Below are 23,904 nucleotides of genomic sequence, written 5' to 3' on the forward strand. Positions count from 1 at the left end.
GTTTACACTAGTGTTGCATTAAGCCACTTAATTTGAAACTAGGCTACTCTCCTAGTATTTTTTTTCCTTTTAATATATGCAATGAACACAACTTCTGTGATATTTCAAAACATACTGAAATACTTCAACTTGATGGAGCGGTGTTTCTGATATCAGTTAGCGTGGGGTGGAGCGAGGAGCGGACTTAGTTGAAATTGTTGCCGCTCCACTCCGCTCACATACTCTGCTTCGTATGCTTCAAGTGTGCCTGTTTGGTTTTGCTTCCATCGTACGTAACTCAGGTCAGTTTATCCACAGTTTAAATAAGTGACAAGATACTCCGTGGAGCCCCTTGGAAATATCCTCGTGACGTGAGATGGATAGCTATTAATAAATCATTTAGGCTTAATAGCGAAAAATCTGTTGTCTAGTTTTCTGAAACATGAGTAGCCTATATAATAAATTTTAGCCTAAGTATTTTTTAATCTGTTCTCTTTATCATACAGCATATTTTGACTCCACAGAATAAAGTTACATTAATCAAATTGACCATTAGGCTACTCTAGCTATTATTTTAATTCAATTAATGAGTGCGTTTTCTATAATTCAATGAATCAGTCTATCATTCTTTATTAATCAATCATATAGAAGATCGGGGCTAGATGTCACATGGGAAATCTATGACTATATGGGGTTTTATCCCAGTAAATATGGTTTTGAGTCTTGCATAATTCCACAAATGCTTTTTTCTAGTAAGCCTAGTGTTTTTTTTAGGGTAGGCCTACAGTATTTTGTTCAAAATAAGCGTATTAGTATAACTTTGTGAATTCTGTCAATAGAATAGCAATAGAATACACGTGTCTAGTGTGACACTGTGTTCGGTGACTTTCTTTCTTGGACAATAGCAGTGGAGATGTTCAATAGTAAGGTATGTCTACAGCGAAATACATTTTCCCAAAAAAAAAAAAAAAAAAGAGACCCCTAGGAAATATTCATTGGAGTAAGAGAAATGTGACAACTAGCCCTGGCCTCCCCTGCTTCACAATTTTATCACATAAGTTTTACAATTTTTAAATGCAAAAATGTGTCTTGTAATTTTAAATCTACTCTGATGTCATATTCAGTTTCAGTATCCTTTACAGTACTTGAACTAGTTGAATGTGCTGACTCTCGTCAGGCAAGTCATTATTATTGTTACAGTCGCACTGTTGTTTGATTTATCATGACCCTATAATGCTTCCTTCTGTCAGTCTGAATGTGAGGACTCTGAACCTCTTCTCACTCCTAATTTGAACCTTTTAAACACATGGTCACAGTAGAGTGCCATTTCATGTGTTACATAAATTATATACATCACAGACAGCTCATCACCAAAATAGCTCACTGAAATAGGAAATTCATTCATATGCATCAAATACATTTTACCTTTTGACAAGGCATAAGACATCTTTCTACATCAGCGTTATACAATTTTATTTTTGTCTCACCTTCAGTGCACACATATACAGCTAGTTAGTACAAATTTGTTCCCAAAATGTGGTTAGGTTGGTACTCACACATACTGACATACATCAGAGTAACCTTCACTTGAACATTCAACATCTGGTGTGTTCACACTTCAAAGCATTGGTTACAAACTGAGGGAGCAAAGCCAAAATAATGAAAATGTGTAAGACAAAACCACATAATATTTGTATCATTGTACTCAAATTTTTTTTTATAAAACTTTCTGAATTATTTTATGAATTCTAACTGGCACACAAAAGTGCTTTGGACTGTTGTTGAGTTGATTTCTTTTGTTATTTTGAAATGATTATATGGTTTTATCTTTAACATTTTGTCTGTTATAAATCAGCAAAAATACACAAACAAGACTATTAATCGTGATTGTTTGGTCTATACAGTAAATATTATAATTGCTTAACTTATTTCATATCCTCTGCATTTGTATCTGTGTACACAATTCAGTGTCTTCACCACAAGGGAGCAGAGTAAAGCCACTGGAGATGGGTCTTTTGTTTAAATAAAGAAAAAATTCCTAATCTCAAATATTGCATACCACGTTGAAGTTAGAACAAAAGTGAGCTAAAGTCAAATATGAAAGATATGAGATGTCCAAAATATGACAAAATGTATGACTATAATTTATGCTGTAGACAAAAATGTGAAAGTAAAAATGCTTTGACTATTAATAAACCTTTAGGCACTTCTTTATGTACATTTTTTAGCAAAATAGGTGTAATCGCTCATGTACTGAGAGGTAGTATTTTGAAATGCAGGTTTTGCTGTATTATCACATCCAACATTATACAATATATTATAACTGATATATATGAGAAATGTTTTTCTGAGACAGTTAGCACTTAACATTTAATATTGTGCAATATACCATATATGTTGTTGAGAAAGAAATGTGTGTTTTCTGCTCATAATCACATTCAAGCATTTTGCTAAGCTCCAGATCAACAGACTAACATCTTTGGAGGAACAAAATAAAAAGATGCATGATATTGCGTAATAAAAGTTCTTTATTTAGCCTCATCCATTATGCCATTAATATCAGATACTGAACAAGGAAAGAAACTATATGTCACAATTGACATTTTTGTACCAAGGTTAGTATTTGAATAATCATTTATACAAATGAAATAATACAACAGCATAATAATGAGACGTTTATGGCATCAGTGATTGCTTTATATACATGTTGGTGTTACACTTCAGTTAAGCGTCCATTGGCTTGAATGTCCATTTGAGAATGATCTTTCCAAAAGACGGTAGTGTTTATTTAATTCGATGTTTGTTTCGAATGATCAGTTTACTGGAAAAAAGGCAACGGCAGCTCAATTTGCTGTATTCCATTATTTGCATTAAACAATTCATCCAAATTGGTCAAAATGTTGTTATAAAATGCACTTAAAGGCAGCAAAACAATGAAGACAAACACTGTAGCCAGTTCTTCTAAGGTCTGCAGCAGCTTATTGTAGAAAGTGTTAAGGTGAGCAGCAACAGCTTCTAAGATATCGGACTTAATGCTTTCCACAAATTCTTGTGCTTTATCAACCACCTCTTGTAGGGTCTGTCCTAGTTTCTCAAGAAACACATCAAGGCCTTCTGTTTGCATCATCACATCTACTATCATAGCTAGTTGAATTCTCAGGGTACTTTTCACATTTTTTTGCACCTCGGCTACAGTCATGACCTTTCCAGAGGAAAATGTCATTTCAACTGTGCTGAAGTTCTCCATGATGGTAGAGAAATATATCTCCAGATTGTTAGCGAGTTTCTCCAACATTTCCACAAAAATAAATCTGATTTTGTTGCAGATTTCAGGCAGTGTAGCTTCATCCATTCCAGGCAATTTATATTTTGTCTCTCTCAGGAAGATGATGGCAGCATCAAGCAGGACCTGGATAGTCTTTTGGTATGTAACAACTACACTTCTGAAAAGTTTAGACAACTCACTATGCTCAGAATCAGAAAAGAGGTCATCTCTTAAAATATTTTCAACTTCTTTAACAATGTTAAACAGTCTATTTAGTGCATCATTGATGCCATATTTTTCAGCAAATCCTTCAACACAGGATGAGATATCTTGTAGCCTCTCTATCAAGCCTTCGCCCATATCACGTGTGGCCAGTAAATTGTAGCTGACCAACAGTACTTTTTCGTCTCCCTTTGGTACTGCTCTGATGATCAGAATTTCAACATCATCTCCTGGTGCAGACTGCAGAAAATGCAATGATTACAGTATAGAATGATTACAATATATAGAAACAAAGGTTGTTAGCATGAGTTAATAGCTCAGTTTGAAGGAGTAATGAAATGCCACTTACAGCATAACGGCTGTAGATCCTCGCATTCATCGCGGATGGAATCTTTCCTTGAATCTGGAAGCCAAGGTGGCCAGTTGTTGGTGTGGAAACTGAGGCACTTACCCCATCGCTTCGAGCAGTGTAGCGAAAGTTTACATCAGTGAATGTTGGGCTGGTGATGTCCACATTCATGGTATGGCTAGGATCACTAAAGAAAAAGTCATAAGTATGCTTAATAATTACCATTTACACACAGAATTTGTTATATACTGAAGAATACTTGTAAGCCTAATACAAAACTTTTACTTATAATTCGATTAAAATTCAGAAGTTTTTATTTTTTACCCCATATGAAAAACATTGCTGAAGTCCATAGTAAAGTCAGCATGTGTAAGTACAGCATTTGCTCCTACAACAAGGGCACCATTCTCCATTGTAGTACTCATGGAGCCTGTTTTGTGTGAAAGCACAAATCAATTAAGCACACTGAGAACAAATATTGTAATTTACTCTTAGTAAAAACTAGTATCATTGAATGATCTAAATGCAGTTTTATTTTTGTCTTTGCAGATACTTACTCTCAAGATTGTACTCCAGGAACACAACTGGTGAAGTGGCTGTAGCCTTGAGAACAGTTTTGTAGACTGGTGCACTACCATCTAGTTTAGCAACAACATCTGTGGTGTATACTGGAGAGATGATCTTTGAGGTGTAATCAATCTTCTGCTTGGGTACACTAAGCTCCGCCAATACCATCTCAGAGATCCTAAGGTCACCGAAGGGGCTTGGTTGAGACAAGACAATTTTCATTTCAGCCACCAGTGACTTTAGAAAATCCAGATCAACTGTAGCCTGGCCAGTATGATCTCCCTTTGTGTTAAAACCTCCAATATTTGCTTCATTCTTGGAAGAAAACTTCAGCGTAGCATAAACATGTTCCATAGCTGTTTCCACAGACAGGTTTTCATCTACATCAAACATTACCTTGAGATCTCCATAATTCAGGTTGCCATCAGCAACAGTCTTTAAAGCATATCGCAAACTGTTGCCATTCAAATAGATGGATTCGTCATAATTCAAAGCTCCCTTTACAATACCACTATCTAGGAATGTTCCATCAATGGTACCCTTTATGAGAGTCTCAGCAGAGATAAATGTATGAGTTCCTTCACCTTTTAAGATGTTTTCAGCATTTCCCTTACCAACAAGCTTAATAATGGGAACGTCAAATGTGTACTCTGTCTTAAAAGTTGAATCCGCTTTTGGATGGGCCTTGTTGTCAGCAGTAAATTGGTGGTTGGCTTTAGCTGTAAGAATAGGTAGGTTAACGTTTGCAGTTGTGGTCACAGACAGTGCAACTTCAAAGTTATCTGGGTTTATAGTTACAGTGCTTTCATGGGTTCCTTCAATGTGGCGATTTTCCAGGAGCACAGAATTGGCTAATTTTAATCCACTTTTGGTGCTTAGACTGCTGGTTCCTTCAAGCTTAGCCCTCAGTCCCTCAAACTCAGAGGCAGTAATTGCTCCAAATCGAATTACAGGGTTATCTTTCCCATAGATACCAGCATTAGCATTAAGGCTGAATATAGAGGACTTGAATGACACCTCAGAGATTAAATCACCCAGAGGATGGATGTTAATAATGCCAAGATCAATAATGGGTGCAGCTTTGCTCTTCTGGTAGACAATCTTTGCATCTACATCAATAGCCTGGTCAAAGTTGGTCAACAAATGCTTAAGACCAGTATGTTCATATAAGTTGATGTTGCTGATTTCTGGAGTGCCAACAATTATAATAAATGTTTCAAACTCGATAGGTGGGATACTGAATGGGACAGTCAGAAATTCCAAATTGGCCTCTCCATTTACTGCAGCATAAATGCCAGCCTCATCTCCGCTGTTGGCAGCTGTAAAGTTGTGACTGTATTTGTACTGGTTGAAACGAGCAAGTGCCACAGTACTCAACTTCTGCATGTCGGTATTTAGGATAACAGCATAATCATTCTGGAGATCAATCTTGGCAGTCAGAGGGTCTTTGAAGCTGAGTTTAGTATTAGCCTTGTTTTGGAAATCAAGGATCATCTCAAAGGGTTGCACTAAGATGTTGAAGGCACTAGAAAATGTACCACTGAGCAATCCAGTGAACTTTGTGTCATAGGCTGCCTTCATCTCTACCTTCATTTCTCTGAGATTAGCCTTTCCAGAAGCATTCAGCAAGTAATTTTCTCCACTATCATAATTTCCTTCAATATGGCCATTAAAGTTGATGTAGTTCAGGGCAACACCATCAACATTTATTTTCTGTTTAAGCTTTAAAGATCCACCTTCACAATCTGCAGAACTGGTTAGCGTGGCTGTTGTTGGAGTAATAATTATAGTTGAGATACTCTTGATGGTGATATCATCAGAATCATCATGCACAGATATTTGGCCCTTGGCTTCTTCTGTCATCGTCAGAAGGATTTTTAAACCATCCTGCTTAAGAGTGACCTCATTAGTGTAAGAATGGTCACTGTTCCATGAGAGCGCAGGAATTCTTACCTTGTCGGTATATTGTGTTTTAATATTTGCAGACATTCCATCCTCCAGTGCAAAGAAGGCATTGTTAAGAATGTTAGCACTAAGGGAGGCGATGGTTATCTTCATATTACTCTTGGACACAGCCTGGGCTGAGAAGCCATACAGTGACACTGAGGACTGATGGTCAACTGCTAGGACACTGTGAGTGATCTTCAGGGTTTCAGCAACAATCACACGACTCATCTTAGGGATGGCAACCCGAGCTGTGGAATCCAAGGTGTATTTAAGAATGTCATATTCAGATGATCCATGTGAGGTAATGTGCCCTGTAAATTGTGGGGTTTCGGCACTTTCAGTAGAGTTTAAGAATTCCATTGTAGTTCTCATGTTGAAAATTGGAATGGTGACCCTAACCTCACCGTACAGCTTTCCGAAGCATGGCATCATGACCTCACTAGGGACTGCAGGGAGAGTGAATTCTGGGATCTGCAGGTCTGAGAATTTGTGCTTCGGAAAGTATTTAGGAATTTCAGGGAAGGAGATCTCTGGAAAACTGATTTCTGGCAGTGTGATGGCAGAGATTTCAGGCAGGTAGATAATTCTTAGGTCGCCAAACATGGCGTCAACAGATGGAATTTCATAATTGGCAATGAAGTTTAATAGGTCTAATAGTCCCTGCCTGATATCATCATACTCTATTCTGACTGGTGACACTGTGTAATATTTCAGAATAATAAACTCTGGAAGGTCAATCAGTGTAGAAGGGAGGCTGATTTCCTGAAGCTTCTCTAAACTTATTTTTATGGAGGGTACAACAAGGTCAGTGAGTGGGAAAGTGAAAGATGGGATCTCAAATTCAGCTGTTTTCAGTCCTGTCTTGACTCCATCACAGATTTGCTTCATCTCATTGACAATTGCCTGATCTTTAAGGATGGTTTGGATTATTTCCATAACAGCACTGCATGCATCTGTTGCAATGGCAACTACCTTAGTGTAGATACCACTCACTTGCTGCATGATTTCTTCTCTGATATCCATGTCTGTAATTCTCTTCCTGAGGCTCTCTATAAGTGCTTCAGTGTCAATGTAGTCTGCACTATCAACAATGTCCTTGATTTTTTTGACCACATCTGCAACTTTGATTGTTCTTAGCTCCTCGAGGCAAGCAGTAAGAGATGACAGAGCATAATTGACAAATTCTCTGATTGCATGGAGCTTTTGCCGAATTTCAAGTGACAAACTCATAGTGTAAAGTTCATTTATCAAGTCCTTGATTTTCAGGTTGGCTTCATCCCCAAATACATTGTAGTCAAATGATCTAATATATCTGATACAATGGTTTAGGCAGTTGTTTAAATGCTCAATTATTTCCTTTACCTCTGTTGTTTTCAAGTAGGTCATGGCCTTATCCAGCAGCTCTGTGATGGGGGTCAGAATAGATTTCAAAGTGCTAGCAAGAGCCTTAACAGTTTGTTCAATATTGAACTTCTTGATAAGCTCAACAACCTTTTCCAGAATTGCTTCAATCTTCTTGTCAACCCCAGATTGCCCCAGGGTTTCTCTCACAGTGCTGTAGATGGCATTCAGTTTCCCTCCCAGTACAGTAAGCAGTTGTTTTGTTTTTTCAAAAGTCTTGTGGATTTCCTCTGTAGGGATTTGAGCCACCAAATTGTCTGCATAGTCTCTGAATTTGGCAGAGGTAACAAAGTTCTTTACATCCTCAATGAACTTTCCTTGGTCAAAGTTTGCAACAAACTGCTTCAGTTCACTCAAAACCGCCTCCAGTGTGAATTTAATAGCATACTGTTCCTCAAGATCTTGCAAGAGGGCACTGCCACTGCCCTTCAGTCTCGTTACATCAATCTGCTCAATAAAATTTTCAGTAGCCTCAATGACAGCAAGAACTATGGCTCTGATGTCATATTTCTCATTGAATGCATTCAGTTCTTCTGTTAGTCTCTGCATTGCAGTGTCAGATAGTGTGCCGCTTGCAATCATTTCTCTCACTATTTTTTCTATCTCTTCTACACGAGTGTCCAGTTCAGTGACTAGCTTCAACATAACAGGCTTTAAATTCATCAGAGCGGCCTCCATGTTATCCAGAGTAAATCCATACTTCTCATATAGAGCAATCAGGCCCTCGCTCATCTTGGTGATTTTCCTCTCCAGATTTAGTTTATTCACAGAATCACTTATGTACTTAGCTAGGTTCTGAATCTCGGCAATAATGTCTTCTCTGTTGATATAATACTGCATGGACTCAGCAATCCTTAAAATTGTAATTTTGATGTGTTGCAAGTCCACAGGAAAATTCTGAATCAATGGCAGGCTGAAGATATGGCTGTTAGTGTTTTTATCGTATTTTAGGAAGGCTGAGAAAAAGTGGTCTTGGTTGTCAGCATCAACTCTGTTGAAGAGGTTTGTGATGATGGATCCAGACACTTCTACTCCAAGTCTTTCAGGGTTGTTGTAAGCACTCACATCTTGGTTGAACAAATGGTTGTTGACCTTAGATTTTACTCTCATTGTGGCCTGCTGCTTAGATGGTGTCAGCACAGTATCAATCTTATTATCAAGGTTAGTTTCAATTGATAGGCCATTGTCCAAATTGTGTGTTGTTGAGACTCTGCATTCGTGTGAGTGTGCAAGAGCAAGAGGTTCTGCCTTCATAAGAAATTTAGAGTAAACCTGTGCACTTTGTTTTCCATACAGATACAAATCACCATCTGTATTGGCCATGGCATCAACGTTGAATCTGAAGGGAACAGCAGTGGCATGAAAGTTACCATTAAAGCGTAGGTACTGTGAATTTAAAAGTGCATCACTGCCGAATGTGACTGATAGTCCAGCAACCTCGATTTCTGTGTTGTGGCTCATGTGAGATCCCATGAGTTTTCCAGTAGAACCACACTTGGCGGTGACAACCAGATCTTCATATCTGATCTCGTATGTGTGCTTCAGCTCATCTGCATTAGAAGAAAGCTTCCAGCTGCCACTCAAGTCAGCTGTGTATGGAAGTGCCTTAAACTGCACCTCATTAACCAGAGTGATGTACAGAACATCCAGATTATTGTTGATTGTCACTGAAGTACTATATGGTTCAATTTGAATGGAGATGTCATGCTTATAAGTTACAACATCACCTTTAACAGCCGCTACGGAGTTGAAAGCTACTGAGGACAGGGATGCAGACAGAGAATGACCTCATTAACCAGAGTGATGTACAGAACATCCAGATTATTGTTGATTGTCACTGAAGTACTATATGGTTCAATTTGAATGGAGATGTCATGCTTATAAGTTACAACATCACCTTTAACAGCCACTACGGAGTTGAAAGCTACTGAGGACAGGGATGCAGACAGAGAATTTGTATTTTTAATTATCATTTCATTAAATTTACCCTTCGTCTCAGCTGACAAGGAAAGCTTTGACGTGTCAAGGGCTCCGCTGAATTTGTTCTCAAGCATCAAAGGGATGAGAGAGCTTTCCATTGAGGTTGTGCCACTTGTGGCCAGGCCATCCCCGGTCAGGGATAGGCTGCACTTGTGGGAAGCTGTGTGTTCAGTCAGACTTGCGAAGGCATCACTTTTTACATCCAGCCCATTGGCATCCAGTGTTGCTATAAACTGGGAACGGATACGATTTTCAACCCCAGCAAAAGTGTCAGCATTAGTGTCAATCTTAATGTTGACCGAATCAGGTCTAGCACTAGCCTCAGCTACATTTTGGATGTTCAGACTGAGAATCTTTGCCCTTGTATCTGACTTCAGAGCAAGTAGAGACCCTGTATAGGTAACTTCAGCATCATGCATCAGAGTGTTCTCTAATGCAGTAGTTTTTGATATAACAATGAGCTCTCCATTGGCAAATGCTGCTTCAATTGTGTTCTCTGCCTGGAAATGGTCTGAGTTTACTTTCAGAGAGGAATCAATTTTCGCTTCTGGCTTAAATGGGAGTAGGATAAGTGACTGCCTAAGAGCAACAGCACCATTCAGAGGACCAGCCTTGATGGAGCACATCAGATTTCCATCTCCGGAGATCTCATCCTCATTGACTCCAACCTGGCCTGTGTGTTCCACTGAAATCTTCAGACCAAAGGGACTGTTTGCCTCAATCTTACTGCTTGACTTAAATTTGATTTTTTCAGCAATTGTCATTTCCTCAACATAATTAACACTGGCTTCAATTAGCTTGTGATCAAGAGAGGATTTCATCTCAGCTCTCAAAGATTCCCCAGGTGTGTCTTCCACTAAAGTAGATCCTAAACATAAGGATAGTAACAATCAAGTAATAAGTAATTTATTACAGATTACAAAAAAATGGGGTTAGGAAAAATATAGTTGCAAACAAACATACAAATACCTTCCACTTTGAAGGAGAGGAGCTCCACTGGGCTAGTTCCAGTGACTTCAAACTTGGCTGAATAGCTTGGTTTCTCAACAAGTTCCCTGCCAGCAGAAGCTGTTGCCTCCATGTTGTAGAAGTTGCTGCTCAGCTTGCTGGACACCTCTGCCTTTGCCATGTGAGGCAGTGACACAGACAGACTCTCAGGAACAAAGACCTCTGGAAGAGGAATGCTAATGGAAGCAACTTCCAGGCCAAGCTGAGGTACTACCAGTTTTGGTGTGGTCAGGGCAGCAGGGAAGTTGAAACCTCCAGAAGATTTCCCACCAAGAGGAATGGGAATGGAGATGGTGTAATAATTCTGACCAAACTTGTATTTAGCAGAACCCTCACTGTTAAAAAAATATAAAATGTTGTATTAATGTACTTAACATTAATTAGTATGTGGAACATTATAGATATGATTCATGTTTCTGCATTTTAAAATGTATTGTTGTATTTTTAATTCACTCACGCATTCAGGAATAGCTTCTTGGGCACAGTGAATTCTGGGAAGGCAGGAATCCTAAAGCCCTGAACATATGGGATGTTGGCGGCAAATTGTTCCAAGTAGGCATTTGAGGCCTAGATGATTATTGAATAAGTGTTATATTCTAATTAATGTTTTCTGTATTTCTATGTTTTGCTTTTCCTTAAATTTATGGGTTTGGGGAGTCAAGGATTTATTTTGCATTTACCTCAACTGACTGGATCAAGACATCACGGATCTTCATGTTAGACGTTCCAATCTGCTGGTCAAGCAGGTCACTGACTGTGGCTTTGATGGCATCAATAGGGATATTGTTGTGAACCTCAGTGCTGACATCAGAAGTGACCTCTGCCTCAATCTTCTCCGCATCTGAAAAGAACATGAATATTAGTTAACATGGCAGAGGACTTCTAGTTTATTTGCTGAATATGAGTTGAAGTTGAATTTAAGGAAGTATAAGTAAAATGTACCATATTTCAGAATGACTTTCTGAATAGAGGAAGTTGTCTCGGGGAGCCTAAGGTCACTCTCAAGCTCTACTCTAAGGCCCTCAGCATTTTTCAGTTGTGCAGTTACTTTAGCATCTGTCTGAAAATGAGGAATGAGCAGCTGAACCTGCAGCATAGCATCCTTCATTGACTCTGTCCTAAAGAAGGAAGAGAATATTAAACCCAAGAGTTTATTTGAACAATGTGCAATTATTAAAATATATATTATTATTGTTAGAACATGTTTAATATAGACATGTGCATACTTAGCAAGGGCAACAAGAGATGCCTCAGGTATATTCTTGTTAATGAAGTCAAGCTGAATGGAATGTGTGGCCCTGCTCTGAGTGCTGCGGTCAACAGAATGAACCCGAATTCCAGCTTCAAGGTCATAGCCAGGAATTTGGAGATCAGCTGAGACGCTGTATTTCTGTCTCTCTAACATCAGTTTCGCTGTGCCCTCAAATGATGTTCCTATTATATGGAAAAAAGAGCAACATTTCAGTTGCTAGTTAATAGATGAAAATGTCTAGAGATCGTAAGGGATTCTTTTGAGAAGCATTGCTTTACCTTCTGCCTTCAGACCAAAAGTCACTGTGTCAACCTTGTCTTCATAGACATAGTCTACAGTAGCTGTGTATGCAGAAACCTCACCAGTGGGGTGGATCTCAATGGCAAATCTAAAGACACAGGTCTGTGTTCAATATTTGGGATTTAAAAAAGCAAGAAAACAAACAAATAAATAAACCAGCATTTCCCTTACTTGCTGTCACCAGTCAAGGGGAAGTAGGGAGATGCATCACTGGAAAAGGCATTTGAGTATTGCAGGGCACTGCAGTACTTAAATCCAGGGAGGAAAGGAGTGCATTTCTGTGCTTTCACATGTTCCATCATTGGAGGAATTGTCTTTTTTTCAGTACCAGTCACTGAGAACAAAGAGTTGCTGTGCAGAGAAAACAAAATGCAGAATTTCTTTAATGTATTTGTAGAGCAATATTACTTTTTTTGTTTGTTTATCATGATTGTGTTAACAGTAGCATCTTACGTCACACTGATGAGTTTTGTTGGAGCTTGGGGTGTGGGAAAAGTCAGCTTGAGCTGCTTTTTGGTTACAGCAACCCTTACTTTCAGACCGCTCTCATGGTAGATGTTAGTATGCATCTCCAAGCCAGACTCAACATAGTCAGGTAAGAGAGCTCCAACCTCAGTCACAAACTCCACACCAACAGATGGCATGAAAGCCATCTCGCTCTGTGTGAAAAGACAAAGAAATAGGTGAAGTAATTTGGTATAGCTTGGTAAAAAAAAAAAAAAAAATATATATATATATATATATATATATATATATACACCATACCATATCAGGGGCAATTTTCAGTCCTCCTTTCACTCCTGGAGCAAAAGTACCAGACAGGGCAACTCTAAATGGAATTCCGGTACCAGTAGGTAGATAAAACTCATTGTCCATGAAGACATAGTGAAGAAAAAGGTTGTTGTTGACACTTGAGTAAAGGCTCCTTATGAACTGTAAAACAAATCATTAATATGTTCACTCAATATATTTTAACTTAAGAGGAAACTGTACATTTATTTTGACTATGATCCATTATGTTGGTGTTTTTGAGCATGGTAGATTTGCTAAGCACTAATATTTATTTTACAGCAGTTCACTTACATCAACAGGAAACATATTTAAGAGTCTATTAGTCAGTAAAGCAGCAGAGTAGGCCATGCCTTCCATATCCTTGGTTTTGAGATAGCCCATTTCAGCACCCAGAAGCCTCAGGTAGATCATAGCCTCTGGGTTATCCTGAACCTTCAGTTTCTGGATGAGCTTGTTAACATTATTCATTATTTCCTTGACGATGCTTTGAGGGGCCTAGAATGAGAAGGGTACGTGAGTGATAAACCGAATCAAAGAAAGTTCTATAAATGTAGCAACATCTTGAAATGTAAAAGACCTGTTGCATTTTTATGTTATCCCATAGGGTTGGGAACATGCTCTGCATAATGGCATTGCCCCTGGGCACTTGATCAGCTGCATAGTTAATGGTCTTCTGCATGGTGTCACGGAAGAATCCATCAATGCCGATTAGGGCATCAACAGTGGGTTCCAGTCCCTTACCATTCAACCCGATCTGTAAGAACAAAAAATAATAAGATATCAATATAAAATTAGAGAAATACTAAAGGAGAACATTTAAAAATGTAGAATAATCTTGTACCTCAAACATGTCTATGTCATATCCAAAAGCATTCAGGGTCATCTCCAAGATAACTTCATTGGGCAGAAGTTCTTCAGACTCGAAGATCACATTTCCCTCTAGAGAGCCAATCTTGTAATTGCGAGAGTACTTCGTTGGATCTGTGGAAGTTCTGATCTCATTCCCTTGGAGGGCATTGAGAATCTTCTCTCTAAGTCTGAGAAGCAGAAGAGAAATTAGATAGAGTTTTTATACTTAAGATGTTAAAATGTATGAAGATTCCAACTAACTCCTTAGTCTCAGATGCTGTGGAGCTCCGGATGTTGCTGATATGTGAGTTAACAAAGCTCATAGCCTGACAGTTTTCATTTTTAGGCAGAGCAGCAACCAGCTGAGCCAGTTCAGAGGGCTGAGGATCCTTCATCACAATGAGATATGCAGCAACACGCTTCTGTATGGGAGCGGCTCCATCAAAAATGACCTTCATTAACACCTCTCTACCCTGTTAGAAATAGCCAATTTATGTTAGCCAAACATACATTTATTGTAAATATTTTGATTTATTTAAAATTACATTTATTATTTTATTTAGCCTTTTTAATTGTTTCAGTTAGAAAATATATCTGGTTTACCTCATCAGGGACAGAAGTGAGTCTAAAAGCTTGAATAGCAGCTTGCTGGACCTCAGGGGATGCAGCAGGTTGGTTTATGCATTGGATAATTGCTGATTTCAGAGCAGGGCTTGCGGCTCCGACTGCAGAAGCCATGTTTCCAATGACCTTAGAGATTTCATATACAGATTTCAGTATCCACATATCAGCTGTTATTTATAACTTGGTGAAGCATGCTTAATGAAATAGGTTGAACATACCCTCAGGGCCAGGTACACATGTTCCTGATCGCCTGTGCAGTCGCTGATCTGTTCAAGGGCGTAATCGGCAACTCCCTGAATCTCAGGGGTGACTCTTCCTTCAGCTTCATAGAGCCTTGGATAAGGCAGATGAATAAACATTAAATTCTCATATATTGATTCAATACCATGACTACTGTTGACTTGTGCTTGTTTTCTCACCTCCTGACAGCATTGCTTAGAGCATAGTAGATGGGCTTGCTATCCTTGAACTTGGCCACCTTTAACATTTCCTCAACAAGGCTTCTGGATGGGTTGGGAACCATTCCCATGGCATATACTGCAGCATCGATCTCTACTGAGGATCGGTCAAAGGTCCTGAGAACCTGCAAGACGGCAGTGGTGCATTCTGGCATGCCACACTGAAACAACGCCTGGTACATCAGGGAGCGCGAAATCTCCAGGGCCTCCGGTAGAGCAGTGCTCAGGCTTTCAGCATTCATTTTGCGGATTGTAGCAATGAGCTTGTGAGCTAGGTGCGCTCTGTTGTGTCCATTGTTGGTCTCAGAAAGGCCAGCCAGTTCCCGTAGAACAGACAGCATGACCTCTTTATCCTTAATTGGATGGCCTGAGTCAATGCTTCCATCGAGGTGCAGTGTCTTCATGTTGACTACGTCTAGAGGTGGGTAAACAAGAAAACTCCATTAATTAAAACGCAATTACTGCAAACACATGCAAATTTAAATGTCTGAATGATTGCTTACCGTGTTCAAAGATTCTGTCATTGTGCACAGACACTCCCACCAGAGTCAAGACTTGTTTTCCTACATTAGTAACTCCATACTGTCCTCTGTTTATAATCGGAATGAATTAGCAGATCAATAAATGAGATGGTCAATCAAAAATAAAACCCCAAGTAGCTGTCAATGAACTCACTTGTAAGAGAAAGGCACAAGCATGTGGTTTTCAGTACAGGAAGCAGAGGTCATATGTTTCTGTGCATTATCAAACTTGTAGTTGCAGGTTTGGCTGCTTGTGATGAGCTGAGCAAGTGGGTAGTGCTGTGTGATGAAAAGACAAGTAAGTTCAAACATTATTGAAGCATCAGATATCCAGCACACAGTTATTTTGTCTTATTCAAAGACAGGATGACTTACCAAGCCTGTGATAAGGGCCAGGGGACTGGTGTGGTCCTTGACCGGCCTGAAATTGTCACATTTAGACAGGTCTCTGTTGAGGGTGACATCGGTGGCAATGTCCTCTCTGGCGTTCACAGTGTAGCCTGTCTTGCACATACCGTAGATAGTGGGCTGGTTTTGGGAAAGAAGTCATAATGGATTAGGCGATGCATATCAACCTTTTAACAAATGTAAACTTTTTGCAACATTTTAGTGTAAGTCGAGTTAATGACTGACCATTCTTCTGTTTCTGTCCTCCTCCAGCACAGGCACTGCAAGGGCAGAGATTAGACCTCTCTTGATGTTCAAAATATTGACTGGTTCATCATCCTCGGGAAACAAATTGATGTCATCATCTCCCTCAACGGTGAACTTCAGTGGGTTCCTGAGAATCGAGATCAGGGTAGGTGTTTAATATGGTTTCTTCTTATCTGCTCAAAATAACTCTGTTATATCATTCTGTTGGGTATATATATATATATATATATATATATATATACATATAATGTATATTGTTTGGTGTGGAATGCCTTGAGAAATGTACTTCTCCATGGCATCCTTGAAAGCTTCTGCACCAGCAGATGGCCCAAAGAGAGGATTTCCTTCTGCATCAACATCGATCACCTCACTCAACGTGCACTCCGTTGTGCGCACGATATAGCTGCATGTGTGTGGGACCTCAATTTCAACCTGTTTAAAAATTAATATGTATGAAATTTCAAGTTTTATGAAGAAAAAACAAACAAACAAAAAAATATTGGCTGTGTCGACCTTGCATCTTGCTTTGGGGCCATTGGTTGCTCCATTCAGGGCATTTAGAGACTCTGTTTCGTAGGTGTATTCGTACTTGTGAAAGCTCTTGTATCTTTTGGCCACTAGGGGAGTAAAAATCACATCTTAAATCTTTAGTCTACAACATTAGATTTTCTGAAAGGAAAAAAAAAACACTTGACTTGACATGAATTGAAGAGATAAATTATAAAAATTAACTAATGTTAATATTACAGTAACACAGTACTTAAAGAATAATGTTTTCTTATTTGTTTTCTTTTTCCTGATATATATCATTAGATAATTTAAACCATATAGAATTTCTTATACATAATTTATATTTTCTTAAATAAAAAAATAGCTTCGCACTTACAAAGACATGGTAATTCCTCATCTTGAGCATCTAAGGTGAAAAAACAAGGAGTACAATATCAAACAATATCAATCATTATATAATACATATAATAATTAAATGTTATTCATTAAAAACAATAGATAAACTTAAAATATAATACCAAAAATAACTGATGACTAAATTATGACAACATAGACAAGACTGTATCATTTTTATTTTTATCATCTATCATTTTATTGGTATCATCAACATTTAATATTCTTAATTGTATCTTTTGGCCACTAGGGGAGTAAAAATCACATCTTAAATCTTTAGTCTACAACATTAGATTTTCTGAAAGGAAAAAAAAACACTTGACTTGACATGAATTGAAGAGATAAATTATAAAAATTAACTAATGTTAATATTACAGTAACACAGTACTTAAAGAAGAATGTTTTCTTATTTGTTTTCTTTTTCCTGATATATATCATTAGATAATTTAAACCATATAGAATTTCTTATACATAATTTATATTTTCTTAAATAAAAAAATAGCTTCGCACTTACAAAGACATGGTAATTCCTCATCTTGAGCATCTAAGGTGAAAAAACAAGGAGTACAATATCGAACAATATCAATCATTATATAATACATATAATAATTAAATGTTATTCATTAAAAACAATAGATAAACTTAAAATATAATACCAAAAATAACTGATGACTAAATTATGACAACATAGACAAGACTGTATCATTTTTATTTTTATCATCTATCATTTTATTGGTATCATCAACATTTAATATTCTTAATATCTGTTTATCAGCAGTTACTAATACTGATGTAATATAATAAAAAATATATATATATTATAGAAAATAAAAATGTTGTATTTTTTCCATAACTAAAAACAGATGAGTACTACTAGAACTGAAACATGAAAATAAAATATATCATAAAACAAACTGCACCAGTCACAAATGTTTCTATTAAATCTTTAGTAGTACTTACTTGTTAAGGCTATTCCACTTAGAAGCAGCAAAAGGCAGAGCTTAGTGTCCCCCATAATGGGTTCAGTTAAGCTCTTTCCTTAAGACCGTTGAGTATTCAGATGTGATGTGCTGTATTACTGCTGTTAATGGCTTTATATATTAAGGCAGTTCCTGCAGGAATGGGAGGAGAGATGGCAGCTGTAAAAAGTGAAGTCCCCACTCCAAAGTTCATATCTTATGCCTCTGTGGCAGGACAAAGACAACTATTTCATGTAATGTCAATGGTCTTTCAAACAGAGAGAAAATGCTTTTTCAAAGGATGTTTGGTTTGCCTGATCTGTTGATTGGTCAGCTGATTAATTTCCTATTTTGTTTATTTGTTTATTGTTTAGTCATCCATGTAACCTCTATCTTATTGATATATTGTTTTTATTGAACTAATTTTTTTTACTATTTGATGTATATTCAGAAAAAGAACACTCCTTTACATGACTAAAAATATAAAAAAGTATTTAAACCTACCTTTTGAATTGTTACAGTAACATCTCAACAACTTCCTCCTAGCTCCTCTTGCGATGTAATGTGATGGCAGGAAGCCTGTCTTTCTTTCATGCCTTCTTACTTATGATGTTGCAAAGTCGGACATTAAGCACCAAACCAGATGAGGTCATATAACTAATCTTGGAACCGGCGTATTTATTTGACTACATTTTATTTTGACATCATTTGCCAAGGGTTTTGCCAATCAGACATGACTAAACTGATACTGGAATAAATGATTAAACCTTCTGCCCTTTTGTCCTGTTTACTTTATTCACTAACCTCTTATTTTGTGTTATGAGTAAATACTATTCACTTCAGTCCTGGCAAGTCTTCTTGGGTACACAGAAATGTATTTATCAAAGGCATTTATTTTTTGATTTAGGGAAAGCTATTCAAGCAGATTGTTCTAGAATTGGTCCCTAAACATCCTTATAAGCATCACCAGGTATTGTGATATAGAGCATTATACATATTTTCCCTGTAATGCTTGTTATTGATTACTTAAAGGTGTGTGATCACAAAATTCATTAAATTCTATTGTTAAACATTGTGTTTGTTGTGTGCCAACTAATGTTATGAAGCTCAGCTTTTAAAAAAAGAGAAATGCTATCCTCATTCTCTATAAAAGCATTAGGCAAGACATTCAATCTGCAGAGGCCAGCAGCCACATGAATCTTTAATCTGTGTATTTGAATATGTCTCTTTATAAAAAAGAGAAAATATATGAATTAATGCACTGCACTGATCAAATTGTCATTGATTTATATTAAGTTTGTCATGTAGTCTATGTCTTCTATGACCTGGAACTAATCATGCACTCATTGAGAGTGTCCAGTCAAGGCTCCACACTAATCCTAACCCTGAGACGATACCATTTTCTCTATTAGGGCAACTAACAGTTTGTATAAAAATTTGTTTTTTCTTTTTTGCAAAAAGTCTTAGAGTTGGAAAAAGAGAGCACATGCACAGCAACCCCGTTTTATCATGAATACTTGTTTAAAAGTCCACTGACATATCAAAGTTCAGATATTGACAGACTTGCCTTTACTATCTTACATAAGATGAAGAGAAGAAAAGTTCACTGATTATGTCTGGCCATTTATTTCTCATTATAGTGCTTTTACAAAAATACAGGAAAATAATGTGTAATATATACATATTTAAAATAGTGAAAATAAAAGCTGACCAATGTCCCTGTCTGCACAAACTGTTCTTTTGCATTATATGGTTTACGCCAGTGTCACTTTGGGATCTTGATGCATCTTGTAGAATCGACTCTTTTTCCTGTTGAAATGTTCTTTTAGGATTTTCTTAGGCTGCTTTTGATCTATATAATGCTTTGAACTACATAAAAAAATAAAATAAAATAAAAAAATAAATATATATATATATATATATATATAAGAATAATCTGTAAAAAATAAGGCACAATGTACCATTCTTTAATGAGTTTTCACTGGTGTTTTACCCATATTATGAATTACGCATTGCCTTATGTTCTGATTAAGGGTTGAAGTAGATGTCTGTAAAGTCAACAAATAAGGTACTGGAAATTTTATGCCAGGACATTATATGTTTTTCTATAGATTTTTTTTTACAATGTATAGTATCTTATATTGTCCCTGTGTTGGTTTATTTTTGCTCTTTTGCTATTTTCAGACTATATATTTTTCCACTGAAATTTAGAGCTTAATGGGTAAAACACGGTTGCATGAAGATGTGTTTTTCGTTTTATAGATCTGAGGAAATTAAAAGGAACATTAACGCTTGTGTCAAACATTATTTTATATAATATATGAATAGTACATTTTATTTTATTTCAGCATTACTGTTGATCAGTCATGAATCGTTAATTTGTTAACCCAGTTTACTGTTATCATCAGTCACAAAATCAATGTATAGTGAAGCCTTGATTTTGTGCTGATGTGAGTTGTGCATTATATTGCACATAGCCATATACAGAGGCATGTGCAGGCATGCACACAGACCCTGATATGCTCATTCCCTCATTAACATATGGTTATTAATTCTATGCGCACTTTTATCAGTCTCTGAGCCAGGCATTATTCATAGCTGATGGATAAATGTGTGAACCTGACCTCAATACAGTATACTGTACAAGAAAGATATGCAATGACATTATCAAACACAGACAGTTACTCAACTACTGCAAGATAACTGTTATCTAATCAACAAAACCACAAATAAAAGCCCTTTTGTGAGGGTTTGCAAGGGTGACTCTGTCAGTGATTTTATTAAGGTATATATTATTAATTATTATTCATATTGATGATAATAATAAGAATGCTAATACTCATAATAATAACAACAAAAATAATGTATTTTCTTTATTCAATTTATAACTTTAATGAGTTGGGATTGTTGTATAGGTCTATTGTATTGTAAATGTTAAATGAACTGTACTGTGCTTGCATTGCTGAAGTAAACACACAAAATGCAAAAGACATTTTGTATTTGTACAGAATGTACAGTGTATTGCATCAGAAGCATTTGAGGTTTGTAATACACCCCTTTAGCAGCACCTACTCTGATTACAAGCAGTTTCAGATAAGGGTTTGAGCTTGAACAGTTTTGGGATGCTGTATATTGTGCAATAACAGCAGCACAGGCTCATATATGTTAAATAGACAAATAATCATTTTAATGTAATGCAAAAATGGTTATTGTAAACTGAAATGGCAAGCGACAAAAGAAATAAATCATGAAAACCTGTTTGTGTGAGTTGAATATAATTTTACAATTAAACACTTGTTTTTCATGTTTATTCACAAACAAGTGTACTTAATAAATATTACATTTTCTTAAAGACTCATCGACTCTATTGTTTGATAGCATACATACATTTTTAGGAGACACATTCATTTACATGCTGCACGGACTTTGATTAGGACATTTGAGTTGGATCCAACCTTCGTTCTTGCATTGATGAGCTTATCTTTCGTCTTAGGAGGCAAGTTGCTTACCTTTTTGAGTAGATAATGCAATGGATCTTCTTCCTCAACAAAATTATTTTTGTGCTTCAAGTCCTCCGTGATATTGTCTCCTGTCCTGCCATATTTGACTGCAATCAGAGTCCTTTAAATAAATTACATGTGAAACATTTCTGTTGTCTAGACACATGAACCTTCAGTTGTGGTATGACTTAATGGTGACTGATATAGTGAGTCTTATTCTGCTAGACCTTAAAGTTTGTGCACTGATGCTTGAAAGCATTCCCTCTCAATGTAGCATTTGTTAGATACTTTGGTTTAGTTCAAAACATTCAGTCAGCAGGGCCTTCACTCTAAAAAAAAAAGAAAGATGGTTCTTTACATGTAGTAATGATTCTATGTAGAACCATAGCATCCTGAAGAACACTTTTATGCTGAAATGGTTCTTTGTGTTAGAGTTTATGGTTCTTTTTTTCAAATCTGTAACTGTCAAAGCACCTCATTACTGATTTTCTGGAGCTCAGTAATCAAACTACACAGACTGTCAACACACTCTCAACAGGTAAACGATACTGAATTACAAATTTAACTTTAAAATTGTTACTGGTTTCCAAACAAACATGTTCTTTTCTCTTTTTAGTTTTTTTGGTCACATGTAAGTGTGAGCAGCTCTGTTAAGCTGAGAATACTTCTCTCCTTTTCTCCACCTAGTAAGTACAGAGGCATTGCATTTATTGTCCATATTGTTAGAAAGATTTAATTATTACTTGGGTTTATGCATAAACAAAACCAACAAACACAGTCTCAAAAAAATATTAAAGCTATTCCATGACTTTATATCTCTTTTTTTCTTTTAAGATTGTGAAGGGTTCACATACTGTCCATTTTTGCTTTTGGCCTTCATAAACATAATTGTTTTTACTTGAACAAATGAACACACTGTAAAACTAAACTCAGTTGTGTATTTCAGATGCATCACATCCCACAACCTCATCATCTGCAAAGAGAAACTGCCACTCAATCACACCAAAATGATGGACTTGAAGGCATCATAGAGGATTGTGAAGATATTTCACTGGAACTTTGTCTTCATCACATCTATTTTTTGTTTTTATTTTGTGTTTTACTTCTTCATGTATTTATTCATGTTCCGTGTCAACTGAATTAATGTATTCAGCTAATAACTGTTAATAACGTGACTTAATATAATATTTTTTTCCTTATAACATTGTGAAGTGCTCAAATACTACTTTTGGCCTTCATAAACAATTGTTTTTACATAAACAAATGGAAGCAGACACATTCTAAACTCAGTTGTGTATTTCAGATGCTGTCCCATCCTATAACCTCGTCATCTGCAGAGAGAAACTGCCACGCAGTCACACCAAAATACACATAATGATGGACATAGAGGATCCTGAAGATACAGTATTTTGCTGGAACTTGGTCTTCATTACACTATTTTCTGTTTCTGTTTTGTTTTGCTTATTTGTGTTCAATGTCAATTGTCATTTATTAATGTATTCTGCTAATAACCGTTGTTCGAGTACTGTCATTTTGCTGCAATTTGATGTCATTAATAAAAAATAAATAAAAATACTTAATTGAAACTACATGTTGTTGTTGTTTTTTAATGTAAAACCCTAATAGAGGCTACAAGATATTATAAGACCAGGCAGACAGAGAGTTGAAGAACAATATTAATAAACAACATATACAAATAATATGAATAAAACAAATATTAATGATGTAAATATAATAATATACTAATATTAATGAAAATAAGCTATCATTTAAAAGTCAAGTCAAGTTTATTTGTATATTGCTTTTCACGATACAAATCATTGCAAAGCAACTTTACAGCAAATTAAGTTTCTACAATATTTAGTGGTAGCTTATCAGTGATGACTGCCAGTTAATGTACATATGGCAGAAATGTACGGAAAAATCAATTTGAGACGTAATAAAACAGACGATGAACACTACTAACAGCAATTATTATATGATGCAATCAAACATATAGCAAAATGTGGTAGTTCTGTAAGTTGTTTCAGGGTTGGCATCATCTGAGGTCCTCTGAGGGGTTGGCACCACCTCCCCTCAGGTGTTCTGAATCCAGACTGAAGCTTGTGTAAATCCTAGTGACATCCCGTGGCAAAAAACAGAGAAACAAATAAAGACATAATTAGCGTAGCTGCTGTTCCAACCAAGCAAAATTTATTTGTTTAACCCAACTAAAGAATAATACTGTGCATTTGATCAGATATAACTGCAGTACAAGATTATGAGATGCATTATTTGAATGCTTGGCCAAAGAGATGTGTCTTTAATCTAGATTTAAACAGAGAGAGTGTGTCTGAACCCCGAACGTTATCAGGAAGGCTATTCCAGAGTTTGG

General features: G+C 36.7%; 1 protein-coding gene across 2 annotated transcripts; it reads right to left on the reverse strand.

Annotated features, from left to right (window-relative positions):
- Positions 1 to 2,489: 2,489 nt before the first annotated feature.
- On the reverse strand, positions 2,490 to 18,618 carry LOC107601514 (apolipoprotein B-100-like). Of its 2 annotated transcripts, none has more exons than XM_016293750.1 (30): positions 18,535 to 18,618; positions 18,032 to 18,183; positions 17,055 to 17,084; positions 16,682 to 16,785; positions 16,455 to 16,600; positions 16,148 to 16,295; positions 15,890 to 16,042; positions 15,669 to 15,793; positions 15,497 to 15,582; positions 14,955 to 15,408; positions 14,754 to 14,868; positions 14,515 to 14,661; positions 14,173 to 14,384; positions 13,904 to 14,099; positions 13,640 to 13,816; positions 13,354 to 13,557; positions 13,036 to 13,203; positions 12,724 to 12,929; positions 12,442 to 12,621; positions 12,249 to 12,358; positions 11,945 to 12,152; positions 11,661 to 11,836; positions 11,399 to 11,559; positions 11,176 to 11,285; positions 10,680 to 11,053; positions 9,518 to 10,578; positions 4,373 to 9,347; positions 4,140 to 4,245; positions 3,816 to 4,002; positions 2,490 to 3,706 (listed from the first exon to the last, which is right to left on the reverse strand). In XM_016293750.1, exons 2-30 carry the CDS (start codon positions 18,084 to 18,086, stop codon positions 2,798 to 2,800), a joined length of 11,283 nt encoding a protein of 3,760 aa, XP_016149236.1. In that variant the 5' UTR covers positions 18,087 to 18,183; positions 18,535 to 18,618; the 3' UTR covers positions 2,490 to 2,797. The 2 variants fall into 2 exon arrangements, with proteins under 2 accessions (XP_016149236.1, XP_016149226.1); XM_016293740.1 differs by lacking the exon at positions 17,055 to 17,084 and adding an exon at positions 17,586 to 17,615.
- Between the last annotated feature and the right edge of the window lie 5,286 nt (positions 18,619 to 23,904).

Source organism: Sinocyclocheilus grahami, unplaced genomic scaffold, assembly GCF_001515645.1.
Source record: "Sinocyclocheilus grahami isolate Dianchi unplaced genomic scaffold, SAMN03320097.WGS_v1.1 scaffold15.1, whole genome shotgun sequence".
In the NCBI taxonomy this organism is placed as follows: domain Eukaryota; kingdom Metazoa; phylum Chordata; class Actinopteri; order Cypriniformes; family Cyprinidae; genus Sinocyclocheilus; species Sinocyclocheilus grahami.